The 15627-nt window shown below is 43.6% G+C and overlaps 2 protein-coding genes and 1 pseudogene across 2 annotated transcripts; 2 read left to right on the top strand and 1 right to left on the bottom strand.

Moving 5' to 3' along the window:
* Positions 1 to 1533: 1533 nt before the first annotated feature.
* Positions 1534 to 5995, top strand: LOC119284172 (annotated as a pseudogene).
* A 3464-nt stretch (positions 5996 to 9459) lies between these two features.
* On the top strand, positions 9460 to 9983 carry LOC119289814. Its single transcript, XM_037569026.1, has one exon. It carries the CDS (start codon positions 9533 to 9535, stop codon positions 9815 to 9817), a length of 285 nt encoding a protein of 94 aa, XP_037424923.1. The 5' UTR covers positions 9460 to 9532; the 3' UTR covers positions 9818 to 9983.
* A 1641-nt stretch (positions 9984 to 11624) lies between these two features.
* On the bottom strand, positions 11625 to 15627 carry LOC119289813 (protein NRT1/ PTR FAMILY 2.6-like). Its single transcript, XM_037569025.1, has 3 exons — positions 15415 to 15627; positions 12680 to 13227; positions 11625 to 12603 (listed from the first exon to the last, which is right to left on the bottom strand). The coding sequence occupies exons 1-3, from the start codon at positions 15625 to 15627 to the stop codon at positions 11814 to 11816; spliced, it is 1551 nt and encodes a 516-aa protein (XP_037424922.1). The 3' UTR covers positions 11625 to 11813.

The following is a 15627-nucleotide window of genomic DNA, read 5'->3' as shown; positions in this document are numbered from 1 at the left end:
AGAAATATATGTGAAAGCAAAACCTTCTGTGCACACGAAAAAGAAACTTTTAGCTTTTCAGTTTCGCGGCATGCGAAGGAAACAATCTGCTATTTTTTTCATTCATCTATTGAGGGTATTTAAGAGTTTTGTTACGTCATCGTACGCTAGAGAACGCCCGCATGAGGAAACACGACGTACAAAAAATATACGGGTCCCACCATGAACCAAAAAAAAGTAGAGAAATGCTCCTCCCTTTAATATTGACTAGCACATATGCCCGTGCGTTGCAACGGAATACAAAATAGTATGGATTTTAAGTCAGTGGGAAATATATGTGAAAGCAAAACCCTCTGTGCACACGAAAAAGAAACATTTAGCTTTTCGGTTTCGCGGCGTGAGAAGGAATCAATCCGCTGTTTTTTTCATTCATTGATTGAGGGTATTTAAGAGTTTTGTTACGTCATCGTACGTTAGAGAAGGCCCATTAGTTATTCAATCTACTCTTCCTTTCAATCCTCTCAGGGATTTCAAGGTACGAAGTTTCTGAATATTCTAGAAAACATGAACTCTTTTTTAAATCCTGAACAGTTCTTTCAAAACTATGTGCACTTTCAAAAAATGCGAAAAAAATATGAAAGGTGGCATCTTATAAAGTTCACAAACATTTCCTGAAAAAACCAATTTTGTATAAAAACATGGACATTATTTGAATTTCTGAACATTTTTTTAAGGGGAACATGTGTTGAAAATTCATAAGATTTTCAGAAAATGTGTATCTTTTCTACACGAATATTATTTTTAATTTTGAAAATTTCACAAAAACACGCATATTTTTAAAATTTGGAGCATTTTTGGAAATTCCATTTTCTTTTTAGAAATATCAAACGATTTTGAAAATCGGCAACTTTTTTCAAGTTCCGAATATTTATCAAAGTAGCAACAAAATTTCGGAATTTTGAACATTCTGCAAATTTTGTTTTTTTAATTATGAAAGTTTTTTTTAGAATTTTTGAAATATGAAATAAGTTCTAAAATAAATATAAAGTTGGAAGGGAAAAATAGATTGGGAAAGGAGAATAGAAATAGAAGTAAAACACAGAAAAAATAAAAAGGGGCCGGCCCATTATTGTTGTCATGTGCGAAATGCTGACTATTTGTCACCCTGTGCGGAAAATAGAATTTTTCCAGCAGCGCCGGCAAAGAAATAAGTGGGCTCGCTTCGCTGGGCCACAGCGCGCGGCCCACGTATGAAAATTCTTTTTCTAGTAGAAAAACGCATAAGAATTTAGTACCACTTCAGGTAGAAAAAAATTCTTTTCGGCGGTGTACGGATGAAAAAATTGGCGAAACGCACCTTGCTTTATTAGTAAAAAAAAATATAAAAAGGTATAGCGGTATAGATATAGATTAGATTAGAATAGTTTAGATTTGATTAGATTAGATTAGATATATAACTATGATGCAGCAACGACGTCGTCACAGCTCAAGAAGAATTACCGCGCGCGGAGGATCAACAAGATCGCCAGCCACGGAACAGAAGAGGAGCTAGCCATGGCGTCCTCCTTCCGCTCCCACCATGAGGCGGAGGAGGGGGAGCTGGATGGCAACCGCATCACCTCCCCACTCTGTAAGCTCGGTGTCTCCGGCTCTCCGCTCCTTCCACGCATGCACGCACGCGCCTCTGCTCCAGTCAGAGGCGGAACCAGGATTTCTCAAAGCCTAAGGCTAAAACTAAGTTACTGCAAATAAAAAAATTGTGGAGGGACTACAAATAACGTTAAATACCGCGTACAAATGCATGTTAGAAGTACAACACCATTACAAATGAAATATAAGTTACTGATCGCTTGAGCGAGATCTATTTCCTGATCAGACGAGCGAGAAGAAGAAACGGTGTGGTTGGGCTAGCGATCATGACATCGTGGGCTAATTGCGAACAGTTTATGGGAAACCTCTATATTGCGCTATGTATGGACTGATGCCTGGGCTGCGTTTACATGGCTGGGGCTGGACCGTTTATGCTTACAAAAATGGAAAAAAAGGCATTTCCTAACGGGCGCCTTAAGCGCCCGTTTCTTCAGTTGCCGCAAACGGGCGCATACCCCCCGCGTCGCGCTGGGCCGGCCCGTTTCCTTCTTTTTCTTTCTGTTAAAAGACACCCCCGCGTCGCGCTGGGCCGGCCCGTTTCCTTCTTTTTCTTTCTGTTAAAAGACTGCAGCAAAAACCTTATTTTGAATGTGAGGGCTCGAACTCGCGATATCTCGGTTGAAACAGCAGCGCACTAACCAACAGACCACCGTAGCGATTGTGTCCTTTTACTTATTTTTGCTCTTTTATTTACGTAGGCCGCGAGAGCCCACCAAACCAGCTTTCACTGCTCGCTGATTTCTGGGCGTTTCTTTTTTTTTCTGGTTCATTTTTTCTTTTTCTTTTCTCATTTTCCTTTTTTTATTTTCTCTTTAAAATTCGTGAAATTTTTAAAATAGAATGAACTTTTATCAAATCGATAAACATTTTTTAAAATTAGATGAAAATTTTAAAATTCCATGAACTTTTTAAGACGTGAACAATTATTGAGAACATGAACAAAAATTTATATACGACTAGAGAATTTCAAATATAGACTGAACATTTTTTTGGTGTACGATGAACAATTTTTAACTACACAGCGAACATTTTTGTGATATACATTGAAATAATTTTAAACATTTTATACATTTTTTTGATATATGGTGAACAAATTTTATACATTGAACATTTTTGTAATATAATCTGAACAATTTTTAACTACACATTGAACAATTTTGTGATATGCGCTGAAAAACCATTTAAATACCCATTGAAATTTTTTTGATGTACACTGAACAATTTAAAATTGTGAACAGAATTTGAAAACTATGAACATGTTTTGTAATCATGAACAAAAACGAAAAATACATTAAAAAAATTTAATAATTCGCAAATCTAATAAATAGTGCTGATGCATTGGTCTTAAATAGTTCGCGTTCCTTGTAGTCCCTGGTGCTCACAGGTTGTAGTGGTTAGCAAAACGGTTCTCGTGGTGTAGCCGTAAGTCGTGAGTTCGAGTGGCTGTATCCGCACGTTTTGTGTGTTATTTTCGCAGGACCTTTTTTCCTTCTACTGCGCGCGGTGGGCCGGCCCATGGGGTGCGGAGCGTGAGCGCCAGCTGCCTGAATCAGCGCTTAAGGCGCCGGTTAGGAGCTCCCGGAAAAAAATTAACTGGACGCATAACTACTAGTTGGGCCACGCCTGGGGCTATAGCCCCAGTTGCCCTAGGCCCAATTCCGCCTCCAGCTGCCGCTGCTGCTGGCCATTTAACCGGGATTTCCTATTTGGCGCTGCAGGCGCCGGTTATAGCTGTTTTCGCAAACCGGCGCCTGCAGCGGCGCTACCTGGGCTCGGCCCAACTTCCATTACTCCTGTTCTTTAATCTCTATGTACACTGAACAATTTAAAATTGTGAACAGAATTTGAAAACTATGAACATGTTTTGTAATCATGAACAAAAACGAAAAATACATTAAAAAAATTTAATAATTCGCAAATCTAATAAATAGTGCTGATGCATTGGTCTTAAATAGTTCGCGTTCCTTGTAGTCCCTGGTGCTCACAGGTTGTAGTGGTTAGCAAAACGTTCTCGTGGTGTAGCCGTAAGTCGTGAGTTCGAGTGGCTGTATCCGCACGTTTTGTGTGTTATTTTCGCAGGACCTTTTTTCCTTCTACTGCGCGCGGTGGGCCGGCCCATGGGGTGCGGAGCGTGAGCGCCAGCTGCCTGAATCAGCGCTTAAGGCGCCGGTTAGGAGCTCCCGGAAAAAAATTAACTGGACGCATAACTACTAGTTGGGCCACGCCTGGGGCTATAGCCCCAGTTGCCCTAGGCCCAATTCCGCCTCCAGCTGCCGCTGCTGCTGGCCATTTAACCGGGATTTCCTATTTGGCGCTGCAGGCGCCGGTTATAGCTGTTTTCGCAAACCGGCGCCTGCAGCGGCGCTACCTGGGCTCGGCCCAACTTCCATTACTCCTGTTCTTTAATCTCTATATAAAACGGCAAAAAGGCCGCGAAAGCTAGGATTCGAACCAGCGTCGCGCGGTTATAACGTATTGACCTATACCAACTCCACCACTTCACCAGATGTGGTAGCATACATGTTTTTGTCAATTTATTTGTTGTTCTTTTTCCTTTTCCTTTTGCTTTTGCTTTTTTCTCTATCCTTTTTTACTTTCTTTTTTGGAAATTCGTAATTGTTTTCTTCAAATAGATGGACTTCTTCTATAAATCCATGAACTGAATTTTTCGAAACTCGTGAACTTTTTTCAAATTGATGAACCATTTTCAGAATAGGGGAACTTATTTTTCAAATTTGATGAAATTTTTACGATTTTCTAAAGTTTTTCTTAAAATTGATGAACTTTTTTGCAAAATTGATGAACTTTTTCTCAAAATCGGTGAACTTATTTTCAAAATCAATGAACTTTTTTCAATTCACATGAACTTGTTTTCAAAATGGATGAACTTTTTTCAATTTAGGTGAACTTTTTCCAAAATCGATGAACTTGTTTTCAAAATCGATGAACTTTTTTCAATTTAGGTGAACTTTTTCCAAAATTGGTGAACTTTTTTCAAATTTGATGAACTTTCTTCCAAATCGATGAACTTTTTTCAAAATCGATGAACTTCTTTTGAATCCGTAAACTGTTTTTCGAATAAATGAACTTTTTGAGTTGGTGAACTAATTTTTGAATAGGCGAACTTTTTTTGCATGCTCATGAACTCCATCTGTAATATGTGAAGATATTTTCAAATAATTGGAAAATATAAATGCTACAATGTAATGCGCAATAAATAACGCGTCTACATTTATATTCTTTAAATCTTTCGCGCTGTTAACAGGCAATAGTAGTGACCTGGTGCAGTGGCTAGCTTCTTCGTTTGGAAGCGCGAGGTCGCGAGATCTAATCCCAGTCGGGATGTATTTTTGCCGGTCATTTTTCGCGTTGGTTGTTGCGCGAACGTGGGCCGGCCCATCCAGCGGCTGCTGCGGGCGCCACTTCTCTTGCGGGGCGCTGAAGGCGCGGTATAGGAGCTCCCCATTTAACCGGTCTTTTGAATTGTAATTTTTTCTTTCGAGGGTCGTGCAACCAATATGGATGCACATAGATTAGCTAAGTTTGCTTGATCCTTAGTTTCAGGGCGTCATGTATAGCTTGGCCAGCCTCATCCCCCGACTCGTATCCCACATACTGTGGTGTTTGATTAATAAAGTTGGCTTTACCTCTTAAATTTTTTTTAACCGGTCTCTGCTCCCCATGCAGTGCCGTCGTCGACGTCGCGCAGCTCGCCGGAGCTGGACGAGGAGGTGGAGAACTTGCCGATCGAGCAGGTGGCGCTGACGGTTCCCGTGGGCGACGACCCGGACACCCCCGTCCTCACCTTCCGGATGTGGGTCCTCAGCGTCCTCTCCTGCGCCGTGCTCTCCTTCCTCAACCAGTTCTTCTGGTACCGCAAGGAGCCGCTCACAGTCACCGCCATCTCCGCCCAGGTCGCCGTCGTGCCGCTCGGCCAGCTCATGGCGGCGGCGCTGCCGGAGCGCGCCTTCTTCCTTGGCAGGCCCTACGAGTTCACCCTCAACCGGGGCCGTTCAACGTGAAGGAGCACGTGCTGATCACCATCTTCGCCAACGCCGGCGCCGGCACCGTCTACGCCTACGGTAAGAACCTCACCTTCTTCGTCTCCCTCCTCGTCGTCCTCACCACCCAGGTGCTCGGGTTCGGGTGGGCAGGCATATTCCGGCGGTACCTCGTGGAGCCGGCGAGCATGTGGTGGCCGTCCAACCTCGTGCAGGTCTCCCTCTTCAGGTACACACTTCCCATATCTCCGGCAAGCAACATGATTAGTTTTAACCGCTAACATTACACACAACTTAATACTACTACTTTGTCAGAGGGTTGACTGTTGATGCTTGAGCTTAATTCACAAGCCATGATTATTTATTACTCCATCCGTTCCTAAATATTTGTCTTTTCAGATATTTCAGATGAACTGTCATATATGGATGTATATAGACATATTTTAGAGTGTACATTCATTTATTTTGTTTCGTATGTAGTCACTTGTCGAAATTTCTATAAAGACGATTAAAATCTGTAAAAAGACAAATATTTAGGAACGGAGAGAGTATTATTTTTCTTAGACTACTGCAAGTACATAAGAGTTTCTTTGATTTGGCTGAGCAAAGACCAGTAGCTGGCTAGCTACCTGTCATGGATCATGACACGTCAAAATTACGTCATGAACACGGATCACTGCCGGTTCCAAGAAATTCAGTAATTCGGTTAGATTGTCACAACACGTGAGGATTTTCCCGCCAGTCGTCGCATATGGCAATCAACACGTGAGGATTTTACTCCCACAAACCACGTATGAGGTGTCATTCGAACAATTTAGGGCACGTTTGCATTGTCGCTTCCACTCAAATACCTTTGTAGAAAATATACGAACCTCCGGTTCATTTCCAGCCGAAACTCCTTCGCAGCTCGGTAAATTACACCTGTAAGTTAAATACCGGTGTGTTCAGATACACCCAATCCAAGCACGCCCTTAGGACGTGTATACCCACAAAAGATAATTAGGGCATGTTTTTGTATGAAAATTCCTTCCATACACGTCCTAAGGGCGTCGGTCATATGGGGAATTATTGGCCCGCGCAGAATATTCGGAGTCTTGGGAACTTACTCGGCAGTGAACTGGTTCTTCTTGGGAGGTGCTATTGCTCCGCTGTTGGTATGGTTTGCACACAAGGCATTCCCCAGCCAGAATTGGATCTTACTCATTAACATGCCCGTGATGATCGGTTGCACCGTCAAGATGCCGCCTGCCACTGCAGTAAACTACACCACATGGGTACTTGTTGGGTTTTTGTCAGGTTATGTGGTCTATAGCAATGATTTGGATCCCAAGTGCACATTTTTTCTCGCGGGCCACCGAAATTCTCGGTTACCGCGGTAACCGCTAAATCCCGGAAAAAATTCGGACGAAATTTGAATTTGAATTTTGAATTCAATTTTTTAAAATCTTATATAGATTATCCCTGGACTCAATTTTTTCACCAACAGCAGCCTGGCGCAGTGGTTAGGTCGTACATGTACGCCACACCTCAGAAAAGTTAGGAAGGACACGCTTAACAGTAAGCCACAAATCGCTGCCTGTTATGCAGGAGTTCCTAATGTATCTAACCTAAGTGCCAGAGTTTAAATTCAAAAAATTCGAAAAAATCCAAAAGAATTCGCTCGGTATGTAGGTTTCTCGTGGGGTGGCGAGAAACGCAGTAACCGGGCGGTATCCGAATATTCCGCCCGGTACCCAAAACCATGGCCTATAGATATCGACGAGACTGGTGGGAACGACACAATTATCTGCTCTCAGGTGCACTAGATGCAGGTTTGGCGTTCATGGCTGTCTTAATTTACTTGTGCCTAGGCTTGGCGAACATTAGTTTGAACTGGTGGGGCAATGATTTGGATGGATGTCCCCTAGCTTCTTGCCCCACTGCTAAAGGTATCATTGTCAAGGGGTGCCCTGTGTACAACTGAACATTTTTCTCAGGTCCCTAATTTTTTCCGGAAGTGAGCAAGCATGCATCGGTGTAAATAAAACATGTTTGTTTGATCCTTTCAAAGATGAGAAAACTGGTGTTATTCTGTTGTTCAAAATATCAGAAAACAGGAACCTCGGTAGTAACCTCCTAAAGAACAATTTTAGTGCGAATAGGTTTTTGCTGCCAAGTTAACTATTGTTCTGGCTTGTAAATGTACTGATTCCTTGATTCTTTGAAACCTAGGGAAAGCAGTTTGCATTGAAATTTATCACCACTAGTAAACAAAATTGATCACCGGGTATTTCAAGTAGTGAACTACTATTATTTCCATGAGGAGTATGGGACTACATTGATTTTTGCACTATAACTTGAACACGTTGGGTGCTAGCAACGCCAAACCACTTCACCACTCATGCGTCCACCTAGCCTTCTCCTGCTAGCGGCGACCAAAAAGTGCTATGCTTAGACTAGTCCATGGTGGAGCTAATGGGGAGAGGTCGACGACTGACATAATCGAACTAGGTTGGAGGGGCCTGACGAGGATGCGGTGTGGCGACTATATCTCGCTTATTTTGAGTTATAAGTTGCGCTCACCTTCGGTGCTCCTGCAAGTGGTTCATCCTGCCAAAAAATTTCCTTTTCCTCACGGTCGCCTCTCTGGAGTATGTGGGTTCCTTCACCCACGAGATACCGGGTACTGGACCGGTCTTCTTTTTTTTGTTTTTGTTTTTTCTATTCCTGTTTCTTTGTTCAATTTTTATTTCATTATTATTATTTCTTTCTTAATTTCTCTTTAATTAGGTTCTTTTTGTTCATAATGATTACAGAAAAATGCTCATAGTTGTATTTAAAAATGTTTGTCATTGTATTTACAAATTATTAATCTATTATCTTATAAAAATCAATATGTACTTAGTGTTTAAAAATCATTATATATGACTTTTCAAAACACACAATGAAAATTCACCAAGACAAAAAAAATTCAAATAGAAGGTCCTGGTCGTGGATATGACGACGAGGAGGAACTTCGTTCTCCCTTGTGCTGGATAATATCAGGGCTAGAGCTTGAGCGTACTGTACTATTCGGCCGTTCGATTTCGAGTATACTACTTGCGCTTTCAGCTGGCCTTTTCTTTCCTCTCTGTTGTTTTTAGCCGCTTAACTTTAATAAAGAACAGTTTAACTTTTGAAAGCAACACTCTTGACACCCAATTTTTTCTCTTTTTTTGCATGAGCACCTTGAATGTACAAACACCCTGCAATTTTGCACGGACATCACGCTTTTGAGTATCTTGCACCACGAAAAAAAATCTGTTTATTTTTATTTTTATGATTTTTACTGTTCACCAGGTGCACACCAGCCCGGCACCAAATTGAATTTTCGCTTTTCTATCCTCTCTTTGTTTTCATTCTCTCCAATCTCTAGCAATGGCATTTTGTCACCATCTGTTAAATGCCAATGTTTCAACTAATAAATTTGAAAAAATTCCACACGATGTTTAGCATTTTGTTTGTTTGCTCCGTTGTTTTGTTCAACTATTTTTTGCTAGTTGAAAAACTTCCCAAGAATCTTCTAGTATTTTTAGACTTTGGATGTCATTACGGCCAAATCCACTTTGATTAACAGCTTGCCACGTTATCATGTCTCACCGCTAGTGAAGTGGCTTTGCAGTTTGCATGCATCTATGTCGTCCTTTCATTTTTTATTTCCTCCATGTCGACCGACAGCAGGTCCCTGTCGGCCGACCTCTCAACAGCAACCTCTCACCCGTCACCCTTGCCACGACGGTTCACCCACCTGGACCGCCACTCCGCCTATATAAAAACTCACCCTGATCCAGAAGAAAACAAAGAGGAAGAAGAAGCTCAAGCTAGCTAGACAACTGGTGGTTGCAGGAAGACTATCCAAAAAAACCATAAGGATCACCAACAAGATGCAGCAATCCAAGGTGAAGGTGAAGGATGGCTCGAGCGCGCTGAGGGCCAAGGCGAAGATAGCGTGGGCCAAGCTGGCGGAGAAGGTGGAGGCTGCGACGTCGAGGTCGCACGACGAGCGGAAGCTGGCGCACGAGCGCGGCAGGGCCAAGGTCGCCGCGGCCGATGCGCAGCTGCACCGGGAGAAGGTCGCGCACCGCGAGGCCGCCATGGAGCACCGCCTCCACAAGCACGCCGGCGTCGGCGGCCACAACCACAAGCACGACGCCGGTGGTGTGCACTGAGGCGTGGCGTGTATATTCTTTCCATTGATGTACTGTTACATACGTGTGCCGTGGTTATTTGGTCAAGTTATATCTGGAGTGCCACGTGAATTATTGACGTTGTGGATGTTTTTATGATTGGTTGACAAGCTAAAATACATTTTTATTTTATTTTCATGATGTATTTATTTTGCTTATATTTCTTCATAATTCACTTCATCTCTTATCCATGTTTTCACTCCCATACAAAAAAAAAACTGGTTCCTCAGTTCAAGGGAGCTATGAATTATAATTTTGTAATCAAACCGGGCAAGGAGCTACAAATTATAATTTTGTGATCAAACCGGGTAATACGGTTCATCTTGATCCCTAAAATATGGGTATAAGGCTATTACTATGTCTATGACTCATGCTCCTCCTCCTCCTCTCAACCGCATCCGTGCATACTTACGGATCCTCCCCCCATGGAGGGATCCGATTGGTCCTCCGGCGAGATCGGTGTTGAGGAGGATGTTGGTGAATTGGAAGAGGTACCCAAGGGAACACAGGAAGGAGACACCATGACGAAAGCACTGATGACGCAGTAAGTCCTGGACACCGGCAAGGCGGGCAGGGAGAATTCACGATTCTCTCTCAGTGACATGTGAGCAGCACCAGACAAGGGAATCAGGAGAAAGGAGATGAGAGGAGCATGGGTTTAGGAGATGAGAGCGGCAAGAATCTTATAGGCACAGGGGAGGCCGAAACGTCCCTTTGTTCAGGATGCCATTTGCCAGTCAAGACTGACCAATCAAGACTGGGACATGGCAAACAATAATGTCAGCGGTGCCTCGATTCCTCAACCCTCGGTCAGCGTCATGTGGCACACGATTCCCCTTCAACGATCCGTCCATCATTGTAGTCGAGATCGTGGGAATATTTTCCCATGGCCATGTGACCGGATGCTGCCCCCATGATTCAACCACTGAAATTCCTTCTTGGGTAGCTTCCCGCTAGACGCAAAGAGACTTAACAAGTCCCGTATAATCTTCTGGCAGGTGGGTTGTGCGGCACTCAATGGCTACTTATGAGGATGTGGCACACGGGTGCACCAACTAGGAAGGATACTCAATGCATTCGTGGCCAGGTGTCGAGTCAGCTTCTCGAGCCCAGTTGTAGGTCAACGAAGGCATCAACTTGCAAGCACGGAAGTGACAAGACAACATCGTACGACATGGTTCGATGCGACCAAAGGGAACCAACCCGCCAATGGTCTGCCCCGAGCCATGTAACCCTAGCTTGACCAAGTATATAAGGCAAGCTAGGGACCTTTTGGAGTGATCAAACATATATATTCTGGATCATCGTAGAACTAAGGATTTCACCTACCACCATCTTCTTCTCCTCCACCACCAGGCCGAGGGCTTGTAAGTTGTAACCTAAGAAACGTTTCTCTCTGAGGATTCTCCTGATCGCCAGCGTGAACTCGAGAAATACAACCACCAACGGAAGGAGTAGGGTCTTACCTCCTCCCGGAGGTCCTGAATATAGGTAAACTCCATGTCTTGCCTTACCATATCAATCCGCCGCTCACATGCCCCACTCCAAACAAATATGTCATCACTCAACAACACTAACCGTCTCAAAACACCGACAATCAACATGTGGAAACACGATCTACACTATACTTTGGGTAGCGCGTGCTTTTACCAGACTATTTATGTGGTGGTATGTACATGGATTTTCTATGCATAAGTATGTGCACTGTAATATCTATTGGGGAGCATTTGATCGTTGGACCGATCGTAACAACTGATAAGCACTTGGTAATAAAGTAAGGTTGAGCTCATCAATCAACACAGGCCTATGTCGTGACACTAAAATATATCCATTGCGCATATTATTAGATAGTTCTTCCTTGCTATGATGTTCCATCCATTTTGTTCACTTTGTTGCGAAGTAGGAAGGTGCAACTCACACGAAGAGGTAGCCCTTGTCAATTTCGTAGACAAACAACCCACGCACATGATAATGTTGTCTATGTTGCCGCTCGGTTGTGGTACTTGTATCGCCTGGCGCAGGCGAGGAAATATGCAAGGTTGAGTGTCCCCGAAGCCGCAAGCGTCCAGTATACGTTGTCCAGCCTCCCGTGGTCTATGTTCTCCGGCAGCCACGCCGTGATCCGCGTCACCACGTCCATAAACATGGTGCTCGAGAAGAATCCCAACGCTACGAGCATCGGAGCCATGGCCGTAGCCAGGCTCCGCAGCGTGTTGGGAAATTCCTGGTAGTAGAAAGCCATGCTCCCAGGGAAGTGCAGGGCCTCCCCGACCCCGACGATGCCCAGCGGGAACAGGAGCCACATCACGGACATGGGCACGCCAGGTTGCGCAAGCCTCCGGCGCTCCACCAGTGCGGCAGCGACTATGGCAGTGACATTTAGAACGTGGCCGATGCCCACGCGCTGCAGCGGTGTCGGTGGCGTGCCACCGGTGATCCTGCGCCAAAGAGGGAATACAACACGGTCCAGGACCAGGGTGGCCAAGATGAACGAGACGCGACAGCTGACGGCGACCGACCCCGCCGGGATGCTGAAGTGTGGTCCAACGGAGCGGTCCATAGCGAGCGCCTGCAGGACGATCATGCCGATCATCACGCCGATCGACATGAACAACAGTATACCGGATGACCACACCGGGATGATGCTGAGGAGGGCCTTGAGGCCCTCCACCTGCTGCACTGTGCACAGCCGCCACGCACCACCTGATCCATCTCCGGACCTGGAGCTGTCGTCACTTGCAGTGATCATGGCGGCTCGATTCAGAAATCTACAAAAACAAGATCCAGTGAATGATTCACCAATCCGGTGTCCTGTTTGGAAAGCAGCTGTCGAATGCCGCCTACCTTAAGTTTTTGCTTGGTGCCTCGTCAGCGGCCGAGTCCACAAGGGCGCCGGCACCGACGTTGTACTGCACACTGCCGTGTACGCCGCCGACTTTGATGCCAACCTTGCGCACGGAAGCAACAATGACGCGAGCCAGCTCTGTGTATGGGTTGCCCTTTGTTGCCGGCATCTGGTAGTAACGTACGCCCAGAAGAAGCATGACCAGGCCCAACGCCGAAGTGGCGAGGCAAACACCAAAGCCCACGGCCCATGAAATGCTGTCCTGGATGTAGACGATGGCTGTGTCGCCAAGCATGAAGGAGGTGTAGAGGAAGACCATGTACCAGTTGAAGAAGGTGTCCTTGTCGCTCGTGCTTTCGAACTGGTCCGCACCCATCGTCGAGATGTTGAAACGTGTCCCGCCAGCGCCAATGGCGAGAAGGCAGATGGCACCGTACAACACGGCGAGCTGCCCCGGGGATGCTTGCTGACACTTGGCCGACAGTGATGTGCAGTGTGGCGGCCGCAAGGATGGCAGCGCTGCGGTGAGCGTGAACAGCACAAAAGACTGCACAATAACACATTGTCAAAAATATTAACAAAATATGATATTTTGCCATAGACTGCCTGGCTCAAGTGCTTCAATTCTTCTTTTGCGTAAATTGGCAGAGAATGCGGAAAATAACTAAGGGCTCATTCCGTTTACATTATTTCCAAATGAAAGAATAGGAAAAAGGATAAATAATTTGGGTGCCCTATCCACTCAAATCCTTAGGAATTTTCCATGTGATCTCACGTAATGCTAATAATCCTTAGGTATTGGCGCAACATGGACAAAATTCCATGCAATCTAGTACTTTTATTTTATTCATATGAAACGAATGAAATACATAGGAAAAGCTTCCTAAGGGTCAAAATCGCATAGGAACCCTCCAAAATCTTATAAACGGAGTAAGACCTAAGTAGGTTGATCTATGGATTGTTGGATTAATTTATCGTGATAAGGGATTGTTGGCATCGCGAGCATTTAAAGGTATAGTGCAATCATGTTTCGTTATTGTCATGATTAGATGTCGACAATGGTAAACAATGATTTATTTTCATGTTGCGAACATATAAACAAAATGTTGGCACCGTGAAAATTAATTTTGGCTAAGATTTAGTTATTTCTCACACGGTTAAGTATTTGCACATATGTGTTTTCAACGGAGAAAAATGATGCAGCGATCACTATAAACAATCTGGAAATATTTTATTCACTTTTGGATATGAAAGGATCATAATATGGATTGAGGTAGTTGAATTGAAGAGAGGTTTCTTTCCTTCATGTGGGGAGCATGAGATATGGTTGGTATTTCTATTATCGCCAGATAAGTGCAAAGTAATCATGCATGCATAATTCATATGCTTATTTTGATACAGATCACGGAATGCTTTTCTCGACATAGAACCATTTGAATAATGGTGGTATACATTAAACAATTTGTTACTTTTATTAGCGGGGAAAATAAGATGAGAATCCTATGGCAAATTACTCAAACTAAAAAGTAATTACGCATAGCGACGCAGTAGCACTAGTAGAAAACAAGGCTTTGGTTCTGTCCAGATCAGAGCAATAGTCTCGGTCGTGTTACGAAGCAGGACTAATGTGAGCATCAGTTCCGGTTCGAGCGGCTAGGACGCCGGACGGGCCTTGGCAGCGGCTGGGACCTTTAGTCCCGGTTCCAGACACCAACCTGGACTAAAGGTCCTCCAGCCTGGGCGCCCACATCGGCCACGTGGATCTCCTTTAGTCCCGGTTTTAGTCCCGGTTGCTTAGTCTCGGTTGCAGAACCGGGACTAAAGGCCCTTTGAAACCGGAAATAATGCCCTGTTTTCTACAAGTGCAGAAAGAGTATATAGGAACATCATATATAACTAATTAAATAGGTGATTTCCCACTAAGATATTTATCTTAGCATGTAACTATGCCACCTCAAAGGCCCATCTAAACATGTGCAACAATGCATCGAAGAAGACTTAAATGTTTTCATCATATTAATTATGTCAGTTATATTTAGTTAATATTTTATAATTATACAGTAATCATATGTATTTTCAATTTTGTTCCGACCACGCTTGAAAATTCCTCAATGTTTTAATCATATTATGTTACTTATATGCAATTAATATTTTATTATAATACAACAATCATATGCATTTTGATTTTTCTACTTATATATTAATCAAAATATCCATTTACATGTTCCTATACTATAACTAAGTAGGTGATCCCACTAAAAACACTATCTCAACATTTAACTATGCCATGTCAAGGGCACCCCTTAACATACAATCATCCATGCAAAAAGGCTAAATATTTTAATTATATATTACGTTACTTATATTCAATAAATATATATAATTATATTAATTTTCTTATATTAAATAAATATTTTTAATTTTAGAATTACCTTATGTATTTTAGGTTTTTATATTATACTCCCTCTGTCCCATAATATAAGAACGTTTTTCAAGTTAACATAGCTTGAAAAACGTTCTTATATTATGAAACGGAGGGAGTATCAATTTAAATATTAATGTTCATATAACCAAACCTTATTGAAATATATTCCAAGCAATTTCAGGAGCAGCGGGCCTAGTTATAAGATGTGTTTCCCACCATATATACTTTGAACCGTAACGTGGACCATTCTGTCAAAAAAAAAAAACTGTAACGTGGACCATTTTGTTATATTTTGGGTAGGGTTCAGACCAGAAGGTTGATGGCCGCTCCCGCGAGGATGACCGGGAAGCAGCCTAGGTAGGAGTCGGAGAGGATGGCGCCGGCGATGGGCACCAGGTTGAGGGAGCCACGGACGATGTTGGTGATCTGCGCGGCATCGACGCCGTCCACGTGGTACTCCTTGAGCAGGTACACGAGCATGTTGCTGGTAGTCCCGTTAACGGCCAGCCCCAGCCCCAGCAT

The sequence above is a fragment of the Triticum dicoccoides genome, chromosome 4A (assembly GCF_002162155.2).
Source record: "Triticum dicoccoides isolate Atlit2015 ecotype Zavitan chromosome 4A, WEW_v2.0, whole genome shotgun sequence".
Classification (NCBI taxonomy): domain Eukaryota; kingdom Viridiplantae; phylum Streptophyta; class Magnoliopsida; order Poales; family Poaceae; genus Triticum; species Triticum dicoccoides.
Note: the sequence above shows the minus strand (reverse complement) of the source record. Positions and strands in the feature narration are given on the sequence as shown.